This window comes from Xiphophorus couchianus, chromosome 18 (assembly GCF_001444195.1).
Source record: "Xiphophorus couchianus chromosome 18, X_couchianus-1.0, whole genome shotgun sequence".
In the NCBI taxonomy this organism is placed as follows: Eukaryota; Metazoa; Chordata; class Actinopteri; order Cyprinodontiformes; family Poeciliidae; genus Xiphophorus; species Xiphophorus couchianus.
This window is the reverse complement of record NC_040245.1, coordinates 1968812-1996339: the sequence shown is the minus strand read 5'-3', so window position 1 is coordinate 1996339 and position 27528 is coordinate 1968812. Positions and strand designations below refer to the sequence as shown.

Below are 27528 nucleotides of genomic sequence, written 5' to 3'. Positions count from 1 at the left end.
GGAGGGGACCCTGGCGGTCCGATCCTCGGTTGCAGAAACTGGCTCTTGGGACGTGGAATGTCACCTCTCTGGTGGGGAAGGAGCCGGAGCTAGTGCGTGAGGTCGAGAGGTTCCGGCTAGAAATAGTCGGTCTCACCTCGACGCATGGCTCTGGTTCTGGAACCAGTCTCCTTGAGAGGGGCTGGACATACTTCCACTCTGGAGTTGCCCAGGGAGAGAGACGTCGGGCAGGAGTGGGCATACTTGTTGCTCCCCATCTTGGCGCCTGTACGTTGGGGTTTACCCCGGTGAACGAGAGGGTAGGATCCCTCCGCCTACGGGTGGGGGGACGGGTTCTGACTGTCGTTTGTGCTTACGGGCCGAACGACAGTTCAGATTACCCACCCTTTTTGGAGTCCTTAGAGGGGGTACTGGAGAGTGCTCCTCCTGGGGACTCCCTTGTTCTGCTGGGGGACTTCAACGCTCACGTGGGCAACGACAGTGAGACCTGGAGGGGCGTGGTTGGGAGGAACGGCCCACCCGACCTGAACTCGAGCGGTGTTCTGTTGCTGGACTTCTGTGCTCGCCATGGATTGTCCATAACGAACACCATGTTCAAGCATAAGGGTGTCCATATGTGCACTTGGCACCAGGACACCCTAGGCCGCAGTTCGATGATCGACTTTGTCATCGTTTCATCGGATCTGCGGCCGTATGTCTTGGACACTCGGGTGAAGAGAGGTGCGGAGCTGTCCACTGACCACTGTGGTGAGTTGGCTCCGGTGGCGGGGGCGAAAGCCGGTCAGACCTGGCAGGCCCAAACGTGTTGTGAGGGTCTGCTGGGAACGTCTGGCGGAATCCCCTGTGAGACGGAGCTTTAACTCCCATCTCCGGCAAAACTTCGAACACGTCCCGGGGGAGGTGGGGGACATGGAGTCTGAGTGGACCGTGTTCCGTGCCTCCATTGTCGAGGCGGCCGATCGGAGCTGTGGCCGCAAGGTTGTCGGTGCCTGTCGCGGCGGCAACCCTCGAACCCGTTGGTGGACACCTTCGGTGAGGGATGCCGTCAGGCTGAAGAAGGAGTCCTATCGAGCCTTTTTGGCCTGTGGGACTCCGGAAGCAGCTGATGGGTACCGGCGGGCGAAGCGGCATGCGGCTCGGGCGGTTGCTGAGGCAAAAACTCGGGTGTGGGAGGAGTTTGGAGAGGCCATGGAGAAAGACTTCCGCACGGCTTCGAGGCGATTCTGGTCCACCATCCGGCGTCTCAGGGGGGGGAAGCGGTGCAGCACCAACACTGTTTATAGTGGGGATGGTGTGCTGCTGACCTCTACTCGGGACGTTGTGGGCCGGTGGGCAGAGTACTTCGAAGACCTCCTCAATCCCACCAACATGCCTTCCACTGAGGAAGCGGAGCCTGGGGACTCTGGGTTGGGCTCTCCAATCTCTGGGGGCGAGGTCGCCGAGGTGGTTAAAAAGCTCCTCGGTGGCAAGGCCCCGGGGGTGGATGAGATCCGCCCGGAGTTCCTTAAGGCTCTGGATGTTGTAGGGTTGTGTTGGTTGACGCGACTCTGCAATATCGCATGGACATCGGGGGCAGTTCCCCTGGATTGGCAGACTGGGGTGGTGGTCCCCCTGTTCAAAAAGGGGGACCGGAGGGTGTGCTCCAATTATAGAGGGGTCACACTCTTAAGCCTCCCTGGCAAGGTCTATTCAGGGGTCCTGGAGAGGAGGGTCCGTCGGATAGTCGAACCTCGGATTCAGGAAGAGCAGTGTGGTTTTCGTCCTGGTCGTGGAACACTGGACCAGCTCTACACCCTCAGCAGGGTCCTGGAGGGTGCATGGGAGTTCGCCCAACCAGTCTACATGTGTTTTGTGGACTTGGAGAAGGCGTTCGACCGTGTCCCTCGGGGAGCCCTGTGGGGGGTTCTCCGGGAGTATGGGGTACCGGGCCCTTTGATACGGGCTGTCAGGTCCCTGTATGACCGGTGTCAGAGTCTGGTCCGCATTGCCGGCAGTAAGTCGGGCTCGTTTCCGGTGAGAGTTGGACTCCGCCAGGGCTGCCCTTTGTCACCGATTCTGTTCATCACTTTCATGGACAGAATTTCTAGGCGCAGCCAAGGTGTTGAGGGGATCTGATTTGGTGGCCTCAGGATCTCATCTCTGCTTTTCGCAGACGATGTGGTCCTTTTGGCTTCATCAGATCGTGATCTGCAGCTCTCGCTGGATCGGTTCGCAGCCGAGTGTGAAGCGGCCGGGATGGGGATCAGTGCCTCCAAATCCGAGGCCATGGTCTTGAGCCGGAAAAGGGTAGAGTGCCTTCTCCGGGTCAGGGGGGGTGTCCTGCCCCAAGTGGAGGAGTTTAAGTATCTCGGGATCTTGTTCACGAATGGGGGAAGAAGGGAGCGGGAGATCGACAGGCGGATTGGCGCAGCGTCTGCTGTCAAGCGGGCGCTGTACCGGTCCGTCGTGGTGAAGAGAGAGCTGAGCCAAAAAGCGAAGCTCTCGATTTACCGGTCGATCTACGTTCCCACCCTCATCTATGGTCATGAGCTTTGGGTCATGACCGAAAGAACGAGATCGCGGATACAAGCGGCCGAAATGGGTTTTCTCCGTAGGGTGGCTGGGCTCTCCCTTAGAGATAGGGTGAGAAGCTCAGTCATCCGGGAGGGACTCAGAGTAGAGCCGCTGCTCCTTCACATCGAGAGGAGCCAGTTGAGGTGGCTTGGGCATCTGGTCAGGATGCCTCCTGGACGCCTCCCTGGTGAGGTGTTCCGGGCACGTCCCACCGGGAGGAGGCCCCGGGGAAGACCCAGGACACGCTGGAGGGACTATGTCTCTCGGCTGGCCTGGGAACGCCTCGGGATTCCCCCGGAGGAGCTGGAAGAAGTGGCTGGGGAGAGGGAAGTCTGGGCCTCCCTTCTGAAGCTGCTACCCCCGCGACCCGACCCCGGATAAGCGGAAGAAGATGGATGGATGGATGGATGGATGGAAACATCTATGTTTAATTTCGGATACACCTTTTAAATATTGTTTGTGATAAGGCAAAGATTCAAATCTTTGGAGAAGCTGACTGCAGAGGAGCAAGATAGGTTTTGTGAAATTAACTTATAACTTTAACAACTAAAATGACTCTTGAGTTTTGTCATTAAAACTTAGGGGAAGGTTTACGTTTTTCCAAGGTGGCTCTCGGTTGGTCAACAGGAGGAACGCCTTCGTTGTATAAATTAAATACGGAAACACCTCTTTGTATAAGATGACGTGTAAGGAGGAAAAGAGAGAGTTTTTTTCCATTTTTCTCCACGTGGGCGCCTTTGTCTGTCTCTGTGTGTGTGTCTGTCTCCCTTGTCTGTTGTTATTTTGTGATAAAATGCATATCTCTGTACCTCTGCAGCTTTGTTAACTGATTCATGCGTTGCTTTGTATGAATTAAACTCTGTGAGCTGTGACGTCAACACGCCTTGTTTAGTTTCGTTTTACAGCTGCCCGCTGCTCGCCGAGAGGATCCAGGGCTTTTAAGGAAGAGACGAGCCAAACGTTTTGTTCAAAGTTTTAATAAATAATTCTTCCTTTACAGTAGTCATGTTGAAGCAAATATGTGGGCATATTGGCCGGTTATTGGGACCTAATTGTCTGTTTTCCCATGAACATACACAAAAACATTTTCTCAATCTATTTTATTCTGATCTTTTGTCATAAATAATGTTTGTGATATTAAACAGCTTCTTTGTGAGTGAAACACCAAAACATACAAATATAGAAATTTTAAGATTTTTTATATTTATTATATATATATAGTTTTTCTGGCTATGTGCGGTCTAGGCCTCAAACTTTACATCGCCTCCATTTTGCACGACCTGTTCCGGAAGTATAATCTGTACCATCAGCTAATTTGCGCATGTGCTAATAAAGGGAGGGTCATTTTATTCCTTTTTTCTTATGTACGTCATTGTTATAAAATAAGGTGATAATGATTGAAACAGAATAACACGAGTCTTAAATGTCCATGTGGAAGAGCTGCTTCTCCTCCTCTGGCTCCGTCGCCTCCATCGGCCCCGTGGCGGCCGCCGCCATGATGGCGTTCAGGCGGGTCAGAGACCGGGAGCGCTGCCTGGGCCTGGGGGCCGGTTCAGGGGCCTCCGTGTCCGGGAGGTGACCGAATCGCTGGCCGTCCTCATCGTATTGGTACAGGCGGATAACGCGGCTGCGGCGCCGAGGAGAACCGGACGGCGGCTCTTCTCCTTCCGGCTCAGCTTCCGCTTTGACGCTCCTCTCGTCGTCTGTTCCTGCGGATTCCTGCTCCAACTCTCCACTCTCGTCTGTTTTTTGTTCTTCTTCTTCTCTTACCTCCTCCTCTGCGCTCGCTTCTCCATCCTCATCTTCCTCTCTGTCTTCTGTTTCACTCTCTTCATCGTCTTCCTTTTCATCTGGCTTGGCGCTCTCATCTTCCTCCTTTGCTTCACCATCCTCTCCGCTTCCGGTTTCCTCCTCCGCCAGGTTGGAATCACATCCTTCCAAATAAGCAGTTCTTTCCGGTTCACCATCTTCTTCTTTTTCTTCTGCTTTGAGCCGAAAGCTCCGCATGGGTTTGGCGGGTGGAGACGGGGTTGTAAGCGGAGTTTGTGTCTCCGTGGTTCGCCAGAATCGGGAGTCACGGGGCGTCGCTGCCGTCCTGCAGGCCTGGTTGTCGTACATGGGTGGCAGGGTTGTCATGGTAACCTGAGAGCCGTCTGGTTCCTCAGGTTGACGTCTTCGCTGCTTTGGAGCGAGTGACTTTAAGCACCTGAGTGAATAAATCCGTGTGAATTGGTAAATATGTTTGATTTAGTGGTGAGATTTGATTAATTGCAGCGTCTGTAAAGCCATATATTAATGGAACAAGTAACATTTCCAATTCAGAGACACCTGATGCTAAATTATTGAATGAACAGACAAATAAGCTAAAAACCCCCAACATATTTATTGTTTTTAATCTGGTATTCAACCATTCGGTTGGTGCAAAGTTATTTTCTATTTGGACTGTGGATGCTGACATTAGCTTGAAGATGTCTGTGCTGCTGCATCCTGTTAGCATTGAGATGCTACTTTAGCCTTGAATGGCTTTGTTGTTAGGCTAACTCCTTTTAGCACAACTTGAACGGAATAATAATCTTTTCTTTTCCAGATCGCTTTTTGAAGCAAAACTTAACTGGGTCAAAAGAATCCATTGCTGCTGTTTGGGATGTCACTTGTGCATCAAATATACAGACCTACCGGAAACGCTCGAATAAAAAGGTTCCGGTTGAAACCCCATATGTAACAACAAAATGCGATTAATTGCGTTAAAAGCTTTATTGTATCAAAATCAAAATGTTAAAGTTCTGGCCCTAGTTACATTTATTCAGTTTAGCTTTATTGTTCTTTGTGCAGCTTACAGTAGTATGCATAACATGGAAAAATGTCCAATAAGTTAAATAATCTGCCAATGGAATTTGCATTTTTTATCCATATAAAGGATTTGTTGACTTAAAACAAGGTCATGAAAAGTTAGTGTTAAGTTAGTTTTGTTCAAGTGTACTAAAATATTTCAGCACAAACTAGACTAAAATACTTGGTAAGATTTGGTGTTTTTGCAGTGAAGTTAATTCAAATACCTTAATTAGCAGCATCTGGTTCTTTCTTTAGTTTTTCCTACACAGTATGCAGATTTCAACTCAACTTCTGTCCTTTAATCAAGTCCTTATCCAGCAGAGATGTATTTTTTCTAGTGTGGGATTGTCATACTGATTAAACTTCATCACCCACCTGAGAACAGGAGTCCGTGACAGAGCTCCAGCGCTGAATCCCACCACAAACGTCAGGAGCACCGATGCAGCCACAGCTCCTGCAAAAATCTCATCTGGAATCACAGCTTCCCTCTCGCCTGGAAAAGCTGCGTTCCTCCTGAACCGGCGTGCAGCACAGCCGCCGCCGCCACCGCCACCGCCACCACCGCCGCGCCCATCCTCAGCCTCAGCCTCAGCCGCCATGTTCTGGTCCACATGAAGCTCGAAGGGCCACAGCGTGGATCCCTCCGCGTGCCGCAGGATGCAGTAGTACAGCCCACCATGGTGGATGCTGGAGTTTGGGATAACGAGGCTCCCATCGTGGTGCATAAACACTGGGTCCAGTTTGGACTGGGAACCAGAGCTCTGAAGGTCACCGAACGGCGTGTGCCAGAACTGGACCACACCTAAAAACACACATGGAAATACACATGAAGAGTTTTAAAAGTTCACATCTTCAAATAAAATCTCTATCTGCCATAATGTTGAAGATGGAAACAGCTGCTGTAGTAGTTACAACACTGGATAAATGACCACAAATAATAAAATAAAATAGTTTATTGTAAAACCAAACCTGGACAGGATTATTCTAACCGGTTATTTAAAAAGGACATTTGTGTCCTGAAATGTCTGAAATTAATCTAAAAATTTCTGCCTTTTTAAAAAACATTTTTAGCATTTTTTCAGCTTTTAGAACTTAGAAGTTTCCTTGTTTTTTCCAGAAAATGTGAGATTAATCTTAAAATTTCTGAGATTTTTGGTGGAAATTTACCTGTTTTTTTTGTATCTACAATGGTCTTAATGCACCATCTTACTGTTCAGATCCCATCTTCACCTTCTTCACAATTTCTTTGCAGAAAAGGCAGCAGAGTTATTGATAATCATCTAACATATAATTATCTGTATATTTTTCAACATTTCTGTGAATTAAATAGGAAAAAGCAGCTGAAATATTTTTATTGCCTTTTTATGCCTGGTGATTCACAGCTCAGAGTTAAACGGCTCGGTAATAAACGTTCCTCTGGAAAAAATGACAACGCGACCTTCAGAAACCGGTAGAAACATTTAACAACACCGCTTTTCGAGAGTCTTCTTCACCTCCATGTTCTCCATCACCGCAGAGTAAAATCAGCTCTTCGGCTGGTTGACCTTTGACCCAGCAGGTGGAAGCAAAAGTCACCGAAGCCTGGCTGTGTGGGTTTAACGAGGCGGCCAGAAGAGCCGTGAAAATCAGCCACATTGTTCAGACCTGCGGGATAAAACAGTCGCTTTTATTTAACGCTTCGCTTTCGACTCGAGATCCTAACAGAAACAAAACTTCCTAATTAACTGGCAGGTTAAATGTAGAATATGTTGCTCAGATTGGTTTTACCTGCTTCTGGGTTTTCTGCTGCTGCTGCTGCTGCTGCCTTCAGTAGAACAAAAAGTCACAACTTTAAGTTTAATCCAGAATGAGCTGTTTGAGTTTAGCATCGTTTGGCTCCATCAGGAGCTTCACCTGGTTTCTGGTTCCTCTGAGGGTGAAGTCGTGTTTCTGTTGCGGTTTCCTCCAGATGAGAGTAAAGTGCAGCTCCTCACATGACGCCGGGATGTTTCCTCTGCAGATGTTAAAGATTAATAGCATCAGCTGCTGTTTCTCTGCATCAGAGGCGTTAAAACACAGCGCTTCACTGTTTCCACATTTTATTTAACACCCACTCAGCAGAGAAACTTAGTTTCTTAACTGATTAATTGAAAGTAACTAGATTGCCTGATAAATTGGAAGACTATTATTATATGCCTAATGGAGAATGAAAAGATTTTATGCAACCTAGTAGTAGGGCCACATTAAGAAAATAAAGAAATAAAATTATGAGAATAAATTCCTATAATAACAAAAAAAGCCTCATGACTTTATTTTCGTAATATTTCTGCTTTATTCTTGTACAATTTATTTTTCTCATAATATAATGATTTATTGTTGAAATATTATGGCATTATTTCCATATTACATTGACTTTATTCTCGTACAATTTCATTCTTGTAACATTATGACTTTATTCTTGCATTATTATAACTTTGTTGTCATGTTGTGACAACATGTCTTTATTCTGATGTCGACTTTGTTCTGCTACAATTTTATTCTTTTAATATTATAGTTTTATTGTATTATTATGTCGCATTTTTACGGCTGTTCTCATACAACATTTTACTATAATATTGTCTTTATTCTTCAGATGTTTATTATAACTTTATTCTCTCACTATTTTAACTTTATTTTCATGACATTCTGACTCATAAAGCTTAAAAACATAAAACAGGAATCCTTTTTTCTGCCTACGGTGGCCGTAATGCGCCATCTTACCGGATCTCACTTTACAATGTCAGAAAATCGTAGTTTTAATAAGGGAGATGAAAAATTTAATTTTTATTTTATTTTTCTTGGAAATGTAAAAACCTTCTGACATTGGAGAACATCTGAATTATTATAATATCTGAACTTTTTTCATACATATTTGAATCTTGATGATCGCGGTCTGCACAGCTACCAATTCATGCATCCATTGATAAAGTTCAGATATTTTCTCATTAACAGTGAACCAGGGGAGAGCGCGAACGCAGTCCCCCACTACCAGAAATTATGCAGTCGAGATTCCCACATTTGGGGAATTCGCAGGGGTCAGCACAGCCGGAGTGCAATGGCTGAGCCTCACCCTGGGTGAACCACCTTCATGATCATGGTATCTCCCCTGCCAGGTAAGTATGAGTTGCTCGTCTCTCCCGCCGGCATGTCTTTCGCAGACATACCGACATGACTCACGGTGCCAAACACATTGTTTGGTTAAGAAAGAAACAAAACAGAGAAAGGAGACCAGTGTTACACGAGCTAAAACATACTGGGATAACTTGGTTAAATAAACCAGGAAAAATGTTAAATGTAATGTTTAAAATAACGTTTGATTACCCACAATGCAATGTTGTGTTAGCCTAGCTAACGCTAGCAAACAACTGACACATTTTTACAGTATTTAACTTCTAGTAAACCCCTAGTAACCAAACAGGAGATCGTGAATCAAACAGACATCCTCCTATTACAAGCAACTATTTACTAAACAGACCGCAAACCAGGAAAATGATGAGATCTAATCATTAAAATACCGTTTGATTACCCACAATGCAATAGCCCACGAGCATAGCTAAAAAGCTAACTCTCAGCTAACAGTTTATTTCTTTTTTAACTCTTCTCCAAAGCATAAACAACTCATCAAAGTTCATATGGATTGAAACCATGTGAAGCCTTTAATTTGAACGCTTCAATGAGCACCATAAAGTCAGAATGAATGAAAAACACACTTTAAAACATACTTTTAAAATTCGCAGGACAACCACTTCCTGTTCTGTGCTTTTCAGATTTCCTTTATGTTGCTGCCACCTGCTGACCAGAAGAGGAAAACCTTTATTTGATTTGTGAAACTTCACTAACGGGCGATTTCCAGACCAGAACAGAGAAGCTCCTGATCCAGGTTTGACACTAATAGTAGAATATTTAAAACCAAGTTTATGTTTTGGCCTTTCTTATTAAACTAAGTAAGATCCGCTCTGTATTTAACACCTTTTTCAACGTCAAACCAGGTGAAAATACTCAAATTTAATTTTGAGTATAGTATTTGTTTATAAACATTCAATAGAGTAATCATTTATCAAGTACCAATTAACATTTTATATATTTTTTTGTTTCAGTGGGGTGTGTTTTTTGTCCTTTCTGAACAAAGGATCTCTGCTGGAAGATGTGGTCTACCTGAGCAGACTTCACACCTGTCTGCAATAACTTAATTATCTACTGAGGATTAAAGAGCCGGCATGAAACACCTCGTTAGCTGATTATGAATCTTTGTGGGTGGAGTCAAGCCACCACTGCATCATCATATCTACACCGTTTCTAATGATCTTGCTCCATTTCGTCCCTTGTGATTTTCTAGAAGATGCTATCGATGAAGTTGTAGCATTCAGAGTCTTCAGAATCCATTTCCTCCAGAGAGGACATGGCTACCGGACTGAGGAGAACCTCATTTGACGTTAGGTATCAAAAATCACACACTTTGTTTGAATAAATGAATGTAGAATAATCTAGTCCAGGTTTGGAGAGTCTGGATATGCTCGGTTGTTTCTGGTCTGGATGCAAAAACAGAACTAATATGTTCTGTCCTTCACAACTTGCACACATTGTTTGAATGAATCAGCCACCAGTGTAGAATAATGTGGTTTGAAAAGTCTTGTTTCTGAGCTGGGACCAGTTTTATTCTCACCTAGATACAAAAAAAAAAAAAAAAACTTCCTGAAGCCTAACAAATTAAAGGTCAAAAAATAAGATTTTGTATATTTTACAGTTAGTGAACCAGAACACCGTCTAAATTTAGGTCACAAGTTGCAACAAAACTTTGAAAATGTTGAAATAAATGCAAAAACAAAAAATGTTTCCAACCCATAAATGTTATAAACTCCACAGGTTTTCTGCCTGTTACCACATGTCCTAACTGGACAAGAAATGCCACACATCTCTCTTAGTTGCGGTTAAAATTCATAAAAACCATAAATAACTAAAAATTTTGTATGCAACTATAAACCAGCTAATTCTAATGAATTTGGACTTCGTGATTTTTAGTCTTGTTAATGTTTTTCTGCTTCTTTTTGTGTTAGAAAAAAAATATATTCATATAGTAGAAGGGAACATTTTAGTAATTTAACATTACCTTCATCAATGGAATAAGGTACATGTCTATAAAGTGACCTGGTTTAGAAGTTTGGTCTGTTAAACCTCAAAATAACTTTCTTACTGCAGCGCTTAGTTTTAAAGCAAATCGAAAAACCTGTAAAAATAAAAGTATTTTACCAAAAAATAAAAATATACCTCTCTCCAAATGCACCAGTGATTGTCCAGGATTGTCCAGTGATTGCTCTACACTTGCTGTTTATCTTTGGAATAGTCAGAAAAATAAGATTTAATTGCAACTGAAATTATCATTGCAGTTTTCAGGAATAATAAAATTCCAATTTTCTTTACCATGTAGCTCTAATGACATTTATTTTTAAGACTAGACCTGCCACAATAAATTTTGCTGGATGATAAATTGTCCCAGAAGTTATTGTGATAAGTAATAATATGGTCTCAAATAAATAATAATAAATTATAGCATATTAAATCAAGCATATCCAAAAGTTCAGCTGTAAGAACAGGATTCAATCTTTATTCATCACAAAATAAAAACAAACTTCTGCTTTAATTCTACAAAACGCTACAACGACCCCTCTTCACAAAAACACTGTCGACATCACCACAAAAACTATTTTCAATAAAAACGTCATCAAGGACGCTGGAGATTAAAGCCATTTTGTCAGCAAAACGGACTCAATATAAAGTAAAATCTGAGATCAGATGTTTGTTCCTGAGAGTCAACAAAAAGAAAATGAGATAAAAATGAACACACCGTACCTTGTTAAACTGGAAAACTCATGCAGCTGCATCTCTAAAATAATAAAATAAAATTTGAGAAAACTACCCACCACTTCAGCAGGAAAAATCAACGTAGAGATTCAAATTATTCTTTTGAAAGTCATGAGCATAAAAACCTGGGAAAAAAGCGTAAACAAACCACATTGTGCAATTCTTATTTTAAAGCATCCTGAAATGTGATCGACCATCTCATAAAAACTAAGCGCTCCCAAACAGACTTACATGCATCATGCGTGTTTTTTTTTTCTTCTGTGTTTTGCACCATTTAACAGAAAATCCAGTGAGCAGGTTTTACATCCAGTTTCTCCTCAGGGAAATTTGTAACACCGGCTTTAGAGGTGAGATGATGCAACCGAAGCCTCAAGTTTGAAATGAGAGATTAAATCTGCAGCAGAGATTCAAACAATAACTCAGATGAAGTCTGAATAATAATCCTATTCAGGCGCAGCAGCTGTCCTCACAAAAGGAATCTGTAAACGGTTCAACTCGGACTGAAATGATTGAATTTCAAGCAACATTGTGCAGCTCTGCTGTCAGTGCAGCCCCTCCGACGTCGGCTCGATCGAGGGGAAAAGCTGGACTCGTTTTTGGTTTTGTAGTGATTTTTTTTTTAACCCACCACATCTGAAATACAATCAAAAGTTTAAGAAAATAAACAGTAAAATTATGAAATCAAAGCAAACAGGTCCTTTTTTGTTCACTTCAGTTTCACATTTGTTCAAGAATTAAAGAAAAGAAAAAAAAAATCAGCTCCATGTTGGTGAATCCTTCGTGGATCCATCATGAGTAGAGAGCTCCAGCCAATCACATCGCTCGCTGACGAAGAGTCCCGCCCTCTCCGGTTTTGCTGCCTGTCTCATCGATTCCTGGCAGCAATGGAGAGAGCTCTGAAAAAAATTAAATAAAATAAATTAACATGATCAAATCAAAATGATCCATATTCATCACTACTATAGCCTGGCTGCATGTTTATTAGACACCTTTTTATCTATTGTTGTTATAATGCCTTTAAAATATTGATCACACATTGATAATAAAGCCATCTCATATCATCATCTGTTCAATTTAATTTTTCAATCAGTTGTTTTTATTTTAAGAAATACATAAAATGGAAATTGTTTATTAAACATGTGAAGACAGAAATTAGACTACAACCTCTGTCGTTTTCAGAGGAAACTGTTTACAAAAATCTAATCTAAACACTTTTGGATTATAATTGATCAATTATTGGCTATAACTGACTTTATCATGCTGCGACGCAGCAGCGGACGGATAAAGATTTCCAATATTCTCATGTCCTAAACTTGACAGGTATGATCCAGCGTTCACCTTGCATCTCCGTTTCCGTTTTGCTGTTGTTCGGACGGCTGACGTTGTTCTTTGCGGGTTTGTCGTCATTGGCGACAGGTCCCGATCCTGAAGCCAAACCGGACGGAGGTTTGTCTTCAGGATCCGGGGCCTTCTTCGAATCCACGGTGTCCATCTTCACCAGGCAGAGCGTCTGCAGCAGCCCCACGGTGTCAAAGTTTTCTCCGGCGCACTCGCCTCGCTTCTTCAACATCTCCAACACCTGCGGACGGAAAACAGACGAGTTACAAAAGACGACAAAGTTTTAATTAATGAGCAGTTCATATAAGTCGATGCTAATAATTATTGATTAGTTGTTTTTGTTTTAAATATCTGAAATATGGGCCAACTAGTGACATAACCGTTCTTGCTTTATCCATAAGTTTCCTCTCAAGCTGTTTTCTCCTGTCACTCCACCTTCATTTTTTTAATTTTTAAGCTGTTGTAAGGCACAGTGACTCTGGCTTCCTCCCACAGTCCAGAAACATGACTGTCAGTTTATTTGGTCTCTCTAAATTCTCCCTAGGTGTGTGTGTGTGTGTACATGGTTGTGTGTCCCGTCTGCCTCCGTGTTGCCCTGCGACAGACTGGCGACCTGTCCAGGTGACCTGTCCAGGTGACCTGTCCAGGTGACCCCACCTCTCGCCCCGAACGTAGCTGGAGAGGCAGCAGCTCCTCCTGACCCCACTGGGGACCAGGGTGTTAGAAAATGGATGGATGGATGAGGAACAGTGGCAAAACGTGAAACTGCTGCTGTGCAAGTAGGCAGGTTGTTGCTAGGTAACCAAAGAGTGAGTGAGTTGCTAGGTAACCAAAGAGTGAGTTAGCTGATTCCGCCTACCTCGCCATAAGAGATTCAGCAGCTAAAGTCTTTCCTCTGCCTACATTCCCCAGAATGCAGTGCGGTTCTGGATTGAGGTTCATTGAAATTACTGAACAGCCTATCAGATGTATCTATTATCTATTGATTGACATTGTTTATCTCAATGTATGTGGACCCAAGTGAAGTTGATTCCCACTGCTTTCTTCAAATCAATCAAAAGTTTGTGGTGCAAAAATTTTCAGTTGTGCTGCCATCGTGTTAAAGGTAATAAATGTTTCCAGAGGTCATGAAAGGTCAATCAGCCCCCCACACCTTTATAAAAACCAAAACAAAGTCATATCTTCTAATGGAAGGGAATACAGTCGACATTTTTGCTGCACAAATGTAGCAGAGTTGAATCAAACACCAATTTTGTTTTAATTTTGTAAATGTGGGTGGCTAGTTGACCTTTGACCTCAGTTGTTTTTTTTTTTAAATGATAGTGGCACACAGACCTGTCACAATAACAAATTTTGCTGAATGATAAATTGTCCCAGAAACGATTGTAATAATAATATTGTTGTATTATTGGGGCCTGCCCATAGCATGGCAGGCACCTATTGTTCTACACCTCAAAATAACTGCCGCTTCCTACTACCGTTAATGCGGCTCGTACCGCTGCATGCCCCCTCACAATATATATATCAAAACGTGAGGCTCAATCCCGTGAGGGGAGCTATTACTTTTGTTGGCATTTCGAGTAACTGTGGCGACATAATTAACAAAAAACGAGCCAAATTTAACTCAAAACAAAAGTCTAACTGACACAAAACAGTGTCAGTTAGACTCAAAATAGACATAGAATTTAGTCTGCCTCTCTGAACTGCTCTTTAGAACTACAATGACTGAAGGTTAGAACTACAACATGGTGGACACTGAGTGCCTACAAAAGAGGTCTGAGCTGAATGTCAGAACTACAACATGGTGGAACTGTCAGTTACTACAGAGGAGGACTGAGCTGGCCTTTAGAACTACTTGTGTTTTGGGCTTTTTATAACTGATTTTATCCAACCATTGTTACACATGGGATTAGTGTGGCAATTTAAAATGAAGCTTACTGAAAATTTCAAAATAAAAGCCTTGAATATTTTTACATCAGATAATTGCTCTTTTGAGCTTTATATAACTGATTTAACCCAGCAATTGTTACACATGGGATTAGTTTGGCAATTTAAAATGAAGCATACTGAAAATTTCAAAATAAAAGCCTTGAATATTTTTACATCATGTAGTTGCTCTTTTTGGCTTTATTTGACTTTTTCATCCAAAGCACTGTTACACATGATATTAGTTTAGCTCTTTGAAATGAAGCATACTGAAAATTTCAAAATAAAAGCCTTGAATATTTTTACATCATGTAGTTGCTCTTTTTGGCTTTATTTGACTTTTTCATCCAAAGCACTGTTACACATGATATTAGTTTAGCTCTTTGAAATGAAGCATACTGAAAATTTCAAAATAAAAGCCTTGAATATTTTTACATCAGATAATTGCTCTTTTTGGCTTTATGTGACTTTTTTATCCAAAGCACTGTTACACATGGGATTAGTGTGGCAATTTAAAATTAAGCTTAACAAAAATTTCAAAATAAAAGCCTTGACAATTTTTACATCAGATAATTGCTCTTTTGAGCATTATATAACTGATTTAACCCAGCAATTGTTACACATGGGATTAGTTTGGCACTTTGAAATGAAGCTTAACAAAAATTTCAAAATAAAAGCCTTGAGAAATCTTACATTAGGTAATTGCTCTTTTGAGCAATAAATAACTGATTTAACCCAATGACTATTACACATGGGATTAGTTTGGACCTTTGAAATTAAGCTTAACAAAAATTTCAAAATAAAAGCCTCAACATGCCCCTCAGGTTAGTGCACCGCCGTAGGCGGTGCAATAATATTATTCTGCATTATCTTTTTCTCCCAGGTTAGGGAACTGCCTGCAGCAAGGCAGTTCATTAGCATTAGCATTTTAGCTTATATAAGCTATTAGCTATTTATTTGACTTATTAGCCATGTTTAGTCTACTGAATGGAGTAATACCATTATAAAAAACATCCCAGTGATGTCCCACATGCTACTGACAACAATCACGCTAACATTAGCATTTTTGCTAATTTTAGCTGATACACTTACTTTATCATACTGAATGGTGCAAGTCAATGTTAGTAAACATTCTTGTCATTGTATTCATATGATTGCAGCTTTCTTTAGCATTGATGCTAATTGCTAGCATCAGAACGCTGGGTCCAAACCGACGGGCACACTTTGGCAGGCCCCGGTTAAATTTCTTCAGGAATTTTCTAGTTGAACAGTATTATTGATAACACTACAGTGATGACAGTTAACACTTTATCTGGAGAATATTTTAAATAATAAAAAAAAATAGACAACCAAAAACAATAAATATAAATACAACTGAAATCATAAATTAAATTGTGATATATCTGTAAATAAAACTGCTGTTCAGATAATATTAAATCATAATTGTATTTATCAAGTGTTTAATTATTTTATTGTGGCAAATTTAGTGGCACAAATGACGATCGAAGCAGAGTCGATAAACACCAATTTCTTTTGACTTCAAGATACTGGAGGGGCGTTTTCACTGTTACTGATTTAATATTCAGCCTTAGTTTATTTAAGTAATTTTTTTATTTTTATTTAAGTAGTTTGTCAATACAGCACAGATACCACTTTATCTAGAAAACCGGAGCTAAAAATGGAAAATAGCTTTAGAGTTTCCATCCTCTCTACTGTACAGGAAGCAAACACACCTTCATGTACTTGTATGACTTCAGCTCACTAAGGTTCTCCTCCAGGTAGAGCAGGTACAGAGAGAGGTCGTCCCATTGGCCGCTGGGAGCGGGCAGGACGCTCACGGTGGGAAGGGACTGGTAGGTCTCCAGGAAGAGGGCGTATCCCTGGCAGAAGAGCGGGCGGAGGCTGGCGTAGATCACCACCGGGATCAGAGCGATGAACATGGCCAGGTTGACGGCACTGGGCACAAACAATGAAGAGACAGAGAGAGCAGAAGGTGGGTTATTAGAATTGGTTAAAAACTGTGAGCTGCGCTGAAGTAAATAAAAGAGAGAAGTTCAAATATATGCTGAGAGTTAAAATCCTTCCTAAAGGTGAAAATATATCACAGATTTCAAAAGAAAATAAAAACTGGAGGCCGCGGATAATATAGGAGATAGCGCCCCCTTCACTTCCGGAGTGCAATAGTCCCATTTCCAAATAAGGTAAGAGACTGACAGTGGTCCGTTCCGCCCTTCCTGTTTGCTGCAGCGAGGTCCTTCTCTTTTCAATGGCCTCGCCATCACCACCATATTTGTTCTTCTTCTTAGTTTTATTGGTGGTTGGCAAAAAACTTACAGCAGCATTACCGCCACCTACTGGTATGGAGTGCTGTTCGTGATGATGTAATTCATAATATCTACGTATTTATATATCTACATAAATAGCAGTGAAGTGCGGTTATGGGAGGTCATCATGGAAAAATAATATATGATGATAAAATAATTTATATTGCTATTTTCACCCTGTGGTTTGTACTATAAAGTATTTATTTTTCATTTAGCTTTAGCAATTCTGATTATGTTTTCTCCAAAACATAATCAGCAGGAAACTGAGCCTCACCGGGGATTGATCAACCTCTGGCTAACTGCACTGGCTGCCATTCTATGAGAGCATGCTCCTCCTGGCTGTATGTCGCCAATAAAATAGTTAAAAAACATTTAATGTATGAACTGATTTTCCATAATTTAGCTTATGTATATAATGTTCAGTGTTTTTTGTCACTAACTGTGTGTGTAACATGTTTCGTGTGCTGAGGAGCGATCAGAAACCAAAGAACAGATTGGAGGTGAGGCAGGCAGTTCTCTTGCCTCATGGCAGGGGGCGCTCATGATCCCGGACATTGTGACTCCACAACTGCAGAGTAAGAGACAGTAACAGCGAGCTAGCCATGGAGCTAGCCATGGAGCTAGCCATGGAGCTAGCCGTGGAGCTAGCCGTGGAGCTAGCCGTGGAGCTAGCCATACAGTAAAGTGCAGCGATATATTTATAGTTTTCTCCTCTTACCACATCAATCACTTATTAATAATCACAAAATAAACTTTAAGCCTAAAACCAAAGTACTGCAACAGACTGAATGTTCTGCTCTTTGCGTGGGAAATATTTGAGTGTTTTTTTGTGGCGTTGTTGTCAGTTGCTATAGCAACTGTCTGCGCGTAGCTGCGTTGATACGGAGAGCGAGAAAGACGTGGTTTTGAGTTGTACTTTAACGGTTTTCCACTTTGCTGTGGAGCCCAGCAAGAAATTAATATCTAATGTCCAAGTTTGAGTTAACAGAATTATTCTACGGCGGCAGCGCGGCTATGGATGGTAAGTAAAGGTTTAGACTCTTTGACCTCCAGCTTTGTCCGCATGCGCAAAGTTTCCTCATGTAAACAATAACATGCAGGAGGTTTACACTGTGTTCCAAATTATTATGCAAATTGGATTTAAGTGTCACAAAGATGACATTTTTTGTTGTGCTATTAAATTTATAGATGTATTGTGCGTCAGGCTCTTTGAATCACTCTAATTAATTTCAGAAAGCTGGTTGATTAGTTTGTCTGTCAGCTCAATTAAAGGAAATCTACTTAAGGATGTTCCACATTATTATTTTTTTATTAGTTTTTTTTCCATTTTTATCTCTGAAGGGTTTTTGCTTGTGGCTTGTATTTTTTGCGACAGTTTATCTTTGTTTATCTACGACTCCGCTTAAGGATGGCCAGTGGCGCCCTCTTCTGAATGGAAGTCAAACTACAATACTAAAACTAAACGGAAATGATCAGTTAATTGATTTGGACTAATAATTCATTAATTGACACGATTAATTAAAATCACTAATATCCATTTAGACGTAGTTTTAGTGCTTAGTTTAGCCACCATCCAGCAGGGGGCACTGCTAGTCATCTATAAGCGCAGAGGTCTGCATCCCTGCTGCAGGAGCAAAGTTACCTGAGCAGAGTGAAGACTCCCACAGCGATGAGCTTACACTGAACCTTCTCTGGGATGTTGGTGTCGTTAACGAGAATCCCGACCCGCAGCAGGCAGCTGAACTCGTCCGTGATGGAGGCCAGGTGGAGGTAGTAGCCCAGGTAGAGGCAGGCAAGGAGCAGCGTGACCAGAGTCAGGCCGCGGCACAGCAGGTAGTAGGACAGCAGCACCCGGGAGCAGCGCTTGGTCATCAGGAACTTCTCCACCAGCGGGTAGTTGAAGCAACCCTCCGTGGGGTCGCTGGCCAGAGAGCGGGGAAAAGTTTAAATAATTATTTACACTGGGAATTACAGCGGCATATTAGGACCGTTGTAGATAAACAAAGAAGTAACACATTTCCACAAAAAAACTGAAATTTTGAGATTAGGCTCAGAAATGTCCAGAAAATAAAAATGGACTTTAGAAATTTTTCTGTTTTAAAAGTCGAAATTGTTCGACTTTTGAAATTTCCATGTTTTTCTGAGGTTAATCTAAAGAAATTCTGAGTTTGTCTAACAATTTTTTCCCTTTTCTAACTCAGAAATGTTCTTGTTTTTTCTAGAAAATTTCTGAGTTTTTTTGGTGGAAATTTACTCCTTATGAATCTACAACGGCCCTAATACGCTGACGTAGAAAAACCTTTTTATTGTTGTCCCCTGTAAATCATTAACATTTATTACCTTATCTTAAACTCTCACTCACTTCTAAACAATCTAATAAATATTTAGTTTTAGTGAATCACTTCTTGTCTGTGGAACATAAAGTCACAAATTTTCACCCACAGCAGCTTAAAACTGGCAGGTCTTGGACGATTTGAGAATTACAAAAGTGATGTAGTTTAAAGAATATAGCAAGTTATAAATACATTTTTGACAAGTAGAAGGTTTTTACTTAAAAAAACTAACTTGCAAGATATTGGAGATGGTTCTAAGTCAATAATATTGATTAAATATTATAATAAGATTTAATATTTATCCTCCAGCAAATTATTTCATTTAAAAGATGGAAAAATGTCTTGATATAAATGAAATAATCTCTCAGTGGAATTAGTTTATTTCCTCAGTATTAAGGAGCTATTTACGTAAACCAAACTCCTCTATCTTATTATTATTTGTAAGTTTGTTTTGTCTTATTTGCAAATGTATTAAGATAATTAAAGAACCAAAAACACTTGTTTTTTCAGTGTAGATGTTTGCTGCCATTAATCAAGACACAACCTTCCTCTGTCAGTTTACTGCAATATCTTCCTTTTTAATATTTTTCAAACACCAAGCATGTTTGGTTTTTTTGCACAGATTTTCCAACCAGTAGCTTGTTTAATGATAAAACGGTGCAATTTATTACGATTCCTCTTTTGTCCTAGTTAGAAGTAAAAAAAGTAAAAAGCTTAAGCTGCACCAGTGTTTTGTAGTCAGGGTTTGATCGCTGAGCGTACCTGTCTGAGGTCCGCAGTCCAGAGGTCGCCAAGCGTTTGGCCAGAGTGACGGCGCGGTTGTAGCACCGATCCAGCTCCTCCATGATGAAGGCGAGGTCCGACTGCAGGAGCGGCGCTGCGGAAAACCTCCAGAACAAGGCGGGGGAGTACATCAGCACCGCCACCAGCAGCAGGATGTAGGGGAAGAACTGCAGAGACGGACGAGGAGGAACGGTTAACGGTGACCGGCTTTAGTCGAGCAGAAAGTCTGACCCACAGATGACCCAACCTGATGTCGAGGGGACAGAGAATGACCTGAAGAGGTAACGACTGACCGTTGTATTCGGTCAGATTTCCACTAACGGACAATAATGTCATTTTTTAGTTTCATCAGAAGCAGCTCGATAACATGCTTATCATACAATCCTGAATATTATCACCAAAATGTTATGTTTAATGCTAATGAATGCACTAGGGCTGAAACAGTCGTCAGATTAATTGATAATTGAAATAATCGTCAATTAATTTTGATCGATTAATCGTTAACTGCAGCATACAGACTCAATAATAGGATGGAACGACACACTCAAAGGAAAAATAAAACCAAAACTGTGTGAAAAATATTTATTTTTAAGATGGAAAATATGTTCTACCCAGAACCCGACTACCAGCTGTTTCAGCTTCACCCAATTTAAACTGTATATAAAAAATAAAATAAATATATTAAGCACCTTTGCTGTCCTTTTATTAATTAGTTAAATAGTTTTCCACATATTAATGTTAGACATATTTATTAGCTGCAGATTAATTCTTTATTACAAATGATCAGGGGTTCACTAAAGTAACACAGTAATTTAATAATATACTGCTATTCTGCATCACTATCACAGGCAATACAGTATCTGCAGTCTGATTTTAATGTCGTTCAAACACGTTTACAAACTGAAGTTGGTTCTGAATGTGGACAAGACAAAAGCAATGATTTTCTCACATGCTAGAAAAATACCAGAAACTTCCCTATTGCTGACCACTGCTGCTGGAGCACAAACCGAGTTTGTCAGTAATTATAAATATCTTGGTTTTATTCTAGATAATGAACTCTCTTTTAAAAATCACAGAGCAAATCTACTACGGACATTGAAAATGAAAATTGGGTTTTATTATCGAAATGGATCTTGTTTTACACTCAAAGCTAGAAGAAAATTGGTAGCAGATACATTCCTGCCACTTTTGGATTATGGAGATGTTTTATATATGAATGCTTTGACCAAATGTCTTTAATCATTAAATACTGTGCATCATTGCGCTTTAAGATTTATAACCGGTAGTCGACATTTGACACATCATCGTGAATTGTACGCAAAAGCTGATTGGCTCCTTTAAGTCAACGGAGAAACAATCATTTACTAGAACTACCAAAGATTCCCAAAATGGGAATCTTCCTCTAGGTACCAGAGAGGGGCCAGTTTGGCCCTGTCCCTAGAGCTACCAGAGAGGGGCCAGTTTGGCCCTCCAAGAGAGGGTGTGAAGAGGCGCCTTTGTTGTGTAAATAAGGCCATTACTGACAATGACAAAGGACAATCAGCGTGAAAGTTGATGTAGTGAGTTTGGCTCTCCTCCCCCCTCACATCTACAGGGATGCTAATTAGACCATTCAGAGTCGTCAGTTTGGCCACATTTAGATGCTAATAACCCAGTTTGGCCCTCTCTCGGTAGCTCTAGGAAGATACCCAATTTGGCCCCTCTTGGTAGAGATAGGAATTTCTCAAAATCCTGGTAGTCCTAGTGTTAAATGATCCTGATGTATAAATCTCTACTCAGTCTAACCCCAGCATATTTATCCACTCTCCTACATAGAACTGTCGGTTCTCGTTCTCTTCGCTCCAATAACATTATTCTTCTGCATGTCCCACGCTGTCGAACTGAAAAAGGGAAGCAGGCATTCAGTGTTTTGCCCCCACAGCGTGGAATCAGTTGCAGTCTGAACTTAAAATGTCGGAAATGATTCACTGGACTTATTTCGATCAGTTTAAAGATAGGCAACAAGATTCTATGAAACAGTGTCATTGTTTTAAATCGTTTTTATTGTTTTATACTTGTGCATATGTATTAATTGTTTTTATCTTGTAACCAGGTTGCTATGTATTGCAAATGTTTTGCCCTGGTCCCTCTTGAAAATGAGATTTGGATCTCAACGGGGTTTACCTGGTTAAATAAAGGAATATATAACACTGTTTTATTTAAGAAAGGAAATGTTTAGTCTGAATTATTTATTTGCAAATGTATTTATACATTTATAAACAAACGGAAAAATCTGCCATTTTTAAAAATTCAGATTAATAACCAAATGAATGAACAATCTTTCTCTTTAGTGTAACTGAACTATTTTTATTTTAATGTTTTGTGGTATTTACTTGCAGTATGAGACAGAAAAGGGGAAAAAAGCAGAAAAGGTTTTAAGTTTAGGAACGTAGCGCTGGATGGCAGCGCTGAGAACCAGCAGCCTTCGCTCTGCTGCTACACCACCAATCATTCTGCCGTCTCCTGATGTTTACAAGGAACAAACTGAAATACTGAAGAAATAAACCGGTATTTTTTATACACTCCAAACGTAAAGCAGTGAGACTAAAGTGCAAAGCGGTTGCAAAAAGAAGTTTAGAGTATGAGTAAAATGTAAATAAAAACATGTTCAGCCTGAACTCGTTTTCATATAAATATAAATTCCTCATGATGCCAGTAAGAACAAACAGGAATGTGAACAAACAAACACGCCTCCTGTCTTAATGTGTGTTATTAGAAAACCATTCAGACACACCCGGGAATGAATTAGTACAACAAAAGCTGAATGAAGTCACTGCTTTCAGATGGGCAAATTATACAACCACATGTGAGATCTTATAGTACGAGTAAAATATTCATACAATTTGAAATATTTCACATTTTGAAAACCAAAAAGCCTCAATGTTTTTATTTGAATTAGAGAATGTCAACACAACATAGAGCACATTTATGTGACATGAAAATAACTTTATTTAAACCATAAACCTGTAAAATGTTGTGTACAAGTTTGTTGGAAAGAGTTATTTGATTGTGGTAATTAGAAAATACATAATACTACCCCTTAAAACAAACAAAGAAAACACTGCTCAGATACAAAATATTACCTAGTGTTTAGGTTTAGTTTTTAGTGCAAACATCTTATTATGCTTGAAAAAAGACAAAACTAACTTTAAAGTAACATTTTAGCCAGAAATAAGAACTTGTTTCAAGTCATTGATTACATAATATTTATTTTTCCAAGAGAACTAGTTCCCACTGGCAGATTATTTAATTTACAACAAGACATTTTTGACATAAGTGCAATAATCTGACAGTGGAACTAGAACTTACTTACAGTTTCATGTAAGTCAATTTGTTCTTTTTTTCCAGTGTACAAAGATATTTCCATGAGAAACGAGTAAGATTTCATTTTTGCAGTGCATGGAAGAAAAAAAACATGCCACACTTTTCAGACTTTTATTTATGTGCTACTTTTGTTTTGGTCTCTGACATAAACATCCAACCATCCAATCCGATGACGGAACCACCTCACCTGACTCCTCTAAAGGCTCCGATGTGACCAAAGTAAAAAGGTTTTAATGGTGTAAATATTTTTGCAAGGCTAAGTGGAGGCATTTTCAGCGTGTGTGTGTGTGTGTGTGTGTGTGTGTGTGTGTGTGCGTTTACCTTGTGCAGCCCCAGAACCAGAGTGTATTTGTGAACAGCCGCCCAGCAGTACGAATCCACATAACCTGCCTGTTTCCAGGAGAAGTTGGTGGGAGAAAAACAACTTATCTGAGTACCTGAAATGAAAAAAATAGATAAATAAATTTAAATATAGCATTTGGCATAAAATATACTTAAATATCTACTCCAAAACAAATGTATTATCAACATCAGGGGTGGTGACAAGGACCTAAAATTTGACTGTCATTATTTTGTGGTGGTAAAGAATTATGTAAAAAAACAAAAACAGCTATTATTTATTTTTTAGGTAACTGTATGGCTGTGACTGCGTGGCACCACAAACACAAATATTGTTCTTGAAAATAAAAACAAACATTCCAACTTAAAAAATGAGATTTATGTCACTAAACTGTACATTTAATTATACATTTGAATTTACTGGTATTTATTGATGCTCTTATGCAACAAACTGTGGAGAAAACAGCTAAATTAACATTTCCAGTAATACCGTAATGTCTTTATTTTTTTAAATATCATTAATTGAAATTTACTGTGGCAAAAATGAATAAAAAGTTTTATAATAATGTTTTTTAGAAATTATAAACAATACAATAAATTTTCGGCTGGACAATGAATCAGTAATATATATCGCGATAGACACGTTATCAATATCAATAGATAATACACTGGAGAGAATATTCAATATATTCACTGAACTCCAACCCAGAACTGCACAGCATTCTGGGAGATGTAGTCAGAAAAAAGACGTTAGCTGCTCAATAGTCTCTCACAGCCGGCAGATTGGTTTAACCCACCGACTCACTCACTCATTGGTTTAACCCACCGACTCACTCACTCATTGGTTTAACCCACCGACTCACTCACTCATTGGTTTAACCCACCGACTCACTCACTCATTGGTTTAACCCACCAACTCACTCACTCATTGGTTTAACCCACCAACTCACTCACTCATTGGTTACCTAACAACTCACTCACTCATTGGTTACCTAACAACTCACTCACTCATTGGTTTAACCCACCAACTCACTCACTCATTGGTTGGTTTAACCCACCAACTCACTCACTCATTGGTTGGTTTAACCCACCAACTCACTCACTCATTGGTTACCTAACAACTCACTCACTCATTGGTTACCTAACAACTCACTCACTCATTGGTTTAACCCACCAACTCACTCACTCATTGGTTTAACCCACCAACTCACTCACTCATTGGTTGGTTTAACCCACCAACTCACTCACTCATTGGTTACCTAACAACTCACTCACTCATTGGTTACCTAACAACTCGCTCGCTCTTTGGTTGCTTAGCAACAACCTACCGAGTCACTGGCGCAGCAGCAGTGACTCGGTAGTAACTGCTTAACTAATAACTGCTTCAAAATAAGAAATAACAGTGTGAAGTGAAAATTGTGGATGAGAGTTAAAGTCACACCAGTTAGCAATATTTTAAAACAAATCAATATTGACCGATATGAAACACTTGTATTGTGATGTTTTCAGCCATATCGACATTATCGACATCAATATATTATTAAATTTGTACCATTTTTGTGCCTAAGAAAAATCCTAAAACTCAAAATGTAAATTTTTTTAACCTAAGCCAAATGTGAGACACAATTTGTTCCCATTTCTTCAGCTGAATCTCTGAAGACAGATCAGCTGATGATTCTTCATTTTACCCGACTAGAAGCAGATAATCTGGATTTTTTCTGGATTAGCTCTGGTCTGACTCACCAACTGAGACCTCCTGAGCGAAGGCCAGGGAGATGAAGAGGAGGGGCAGCCCCACAGCCACGCAGGTCACCATCTTGTCCACGGCCATCTCCGTTCGGATGTTCTGGTACCGAGCCTGGTTTGGCTCCTTCAGCCGAAAGTCGCTGAACACATACTCTGTAGCAACGTGAGCGATGGCCATCTCTCCTCTCTGAACTGATCTGCACACAAAACATCCGATTTGTCACGACCCAGACGGCTGAACTAATTCCCTCTAGATTTGCACTGAAAAAACACAAAATCATTACCGAGTATTTCTGTTCTGGATTCTAATGAAAATATCTTAGGATACTTGAAATAGGACAAAACTTACAAGCAACTTTTCAGCTTATTCTAAGTCAGTAATTCTTATGGGACAAAATCTACTGCTAAAAATTAATCTGCCAATTATTAAGTTATTATTTATCAATATTTAGGAATTATTTACTTAAAATAAGCTCCTATATGTTGCTGAAAAGTTTCTTGTAAAGTAGTTTTGTCTTATTTAAAGTGCACTAAGATATTCACACTAGAAACATGTCAAAAATACTTGGTAAGATTTTGTATTGTATTCTCTTATGTCAGTAGTTAGATAACATGTTAGATAATCAGCAGGTGGAGCATATCAAACTTTTGTAAAGTTCTATCTTTGTTTTCTTAAAGCTTTCGCACAGTTCATAAAAATGTTTACACTTTGGGATCATATGTCTGACTGGGTCTGACTAATAAAGCCACACTGGCCAGTTTCTCACCTCAATATTCCTAAAGTTTGGTCTGAATTGTGCAAAAATAAAAGACGGCCTGTGGTCTTTTTTAAAAAAGATACTGTTTCAAAACTACCAAAAAATGTTTTCAAACTTTTAATATGGCATTTTATTTTCATGGGTTTCATACCTGGACCACTTTTCTGTAATAACTGACCTCAGATGGGCAGAAGGTGGTAAATGAATGGATGATTTAAGCACTAAAACTAATTGACAGTTCTCATCAGACATTTACAAATCCATATAAAAATGTGTGATGAAAATAACAGTTTTCATAACACATCTATTTTATCCTTTTTTAGACACTAACATCCATAAAAATATGGTTAGTTTGTAGCTATGGTGAAAAAACGGGTTTATTTTCTCACCTGCAGCTGTCAGAAGTAAAGAAGGTTTTATGTTTTCCTCCAAGAAAACATTTAAAAAACTATTTAGTCCCAAGAGCGGCCAGTGGTTTCCCTCAATAATGTTCCAGTTAAGCAATTTAATGGGGTTAAGTGGTGAAACATGAGTCCAGGCTAAAAACAACCCGTGACTGAAGCATCAACAGGCTGCTTTGTTTACATGCAATGTTTTTAGTAAGAAGCACATTTTTAAAAATACATGTAAAATAGCATTTCTTTATATATATACTTATAAAAAATAACGTTTTAAGACAAAGGCCTGGTTTGGACATTGTAACTATATCCACTAATCCAATGTCATGTCTTTGAGATTTTAAAAAAGAAATTAGGAAAAAAAAAAACAACTTACCAATATGTAATATTATGTAATGATTAAAAAATCATTGTTGCGGTTTTCAGAAGCCGGTCGCTTCAAAAAGTTAGATTACTTAGTTTTCCAGGACAGAGAAATGTGGCAGCACGGCGCGTCTGTTAAAGGAACAACAAAAACTTTCGAAATCACCGTCTTCCTGTAAGGCTGCGAACTCCTTCCGCCAGTCTTATACGGCAGCTGCGTTCACGGACACACCGAAAATATCGATTTGACGTCACCATGACGCGTTTACAGCAACTCGGTAAGTTATAACTTGAGTTACAAATTATAAAAGAATTATTTCTCTTTTACAAAAAAGAAACATAAACAAATATTTAATTGATTGATTAATAAAAAAAAAAAAAAAAAATAGTTAAAGCAAAAATGAAAATTGTATAATTCATCTAATAATTTTATTTCAATGTTGTCTAAGTTAGAAATCAGGTTTTAACTTGTGAACAAATGTCAATAATAATGATAAGACTCGATATTATTATTATTAAAACTTATGAGTCACTAAAGATTAAGATTTAAGAATAAAAATACCGACAAAAATTAACTATGCGTTAAAATTTTGTA

General features: G+C 40.1%; 2 protein-coding genes and 1 non-coding gene across 4 annotated transcripts; all 3 read right to left on the bottom strand.

Annotated features, from left to right (window-relative positions):
• Positions 1-3636: 3636 nt before the first annotated feature.
• LOC114161385 (uncharacterized) lies at positions 3637-7577 on the bottom strand. Its single transcript, XM_028044634.1, has 4 exons — positions 7153-7577; positions 6879-7029; positions 5761-6187; positions 3637-4759 (listed from the first exon to the last, which is right to left on the bottom strand). The coding sequence occupies exons 2-4, from the start codon at positions 7018-7020 to the stop codon at positions 3973-3975; spliced, it is 1356 nt and encodes a 451-aa protein (XP_027900435.1). The 5' UTR covers positions 7021-7029; positions 7153-7577; the 3' UTR covers positions 3637-3972.
• A 783-nt stretch (positions 7578-8360) lies between these two features.
• Positions 8361-8524, bottom strand: LOC114133720 (U1 spliceosomal RNA). The gene has a single exon (XR_003593257.1). It is a non-coding gene; the product is annotated as a U1 spliceosomal RNA (small nuclear RNA).
• Positions 8525-10977: 2453 nt separating this feature from the next.
• On the bottom strand, positions 10978-27122 carry LOC114133463 (pannexin-1-like). Of its 2 annotated transcripts, XM_027999379.1 has the most exons (9): positions 26947-27122; positions 26562-26567; positions 25412-25611; positions 23651-23766; positions 19946-20133; positions 18493-18771; positions 16260-16482; positions 12601-12841; positions 10978-12158 (listed from the first exon to the last, which is right to left on the bottom strand). In XM_027999379.1, the coding sequence occupies exons 3-9, from the start codon at positions 25590-25592 to the stop codon at positions 12076-12078; spliced, it is 1311 nt and encodes a 436-aa protein (XP_027855180.1). In that variant the 5' UTR covers positions 25593-25611; positions 26562-26567; positions 26947-27122; the 3' UTR covers positions 10978-12075. The 2 variants fall into 2 exon arrangements, with proteins under 2 accessions (XP_027855180.1, XP_027855179.1); XM_027999378.1 differs by lacking the exon at positions 26562-26567.
• Positions 27123-27528: the final 406 nt, after the last annotated feature.

What these genes read in the sequence shown, in the direction of transcription:
- LOC114161385 (XM_028044634.1), bottom strand. Translation starts at nt 7,020, where the DNA reads ATGTGGCTGATTTTCACGGCTCTTCTGGCCGCCTCGTTAAACCCACAC. An exon ending in CGGTGATGGAGAACATGGAG is followed by an intron (nt 6,188 to 6,878) that starts GTGAAGAAGACT and finishes GTGTGTTTTTAG; the next exon opens with GTGTGGTCCAGTTCTGGCAC. An exon ending in TCACGGACTCCTGTTCTCAG is followed by an intron (nt 4,760 to 5,760) that starts GTGGGTGATGAA and finishes TTATTCACTCAG; the next exon opens with GTGCTTAAAGTCACTCGCTC.
- LOC114133463 (XM_027999379.1), bottom strand. Translation starts at nt 25,592, where the DNA reads ATGGCCATCGCTCACGTTGCTACAGAGTATGTGTTCAGCGACTTTCGG. An exon ending in GGACTGCGGACCTCAGACAG is followed by an intron (nt 18,772 to 19,945) that starts GTACGCTCAGCG and finishes CTCTCTGGCCAG; the next exon opens with CGACCCCACGGAGGGTTGCT. An exon ending in GGAGTCTTCACTCTGCTCAG is followed by an intron (nt 16,483 to 18,492) that starts GTAACTTTGCTC and finishes GTTTGTGCCCAG; the next exon opens with TGCCGTCAACCTGGCCATGT.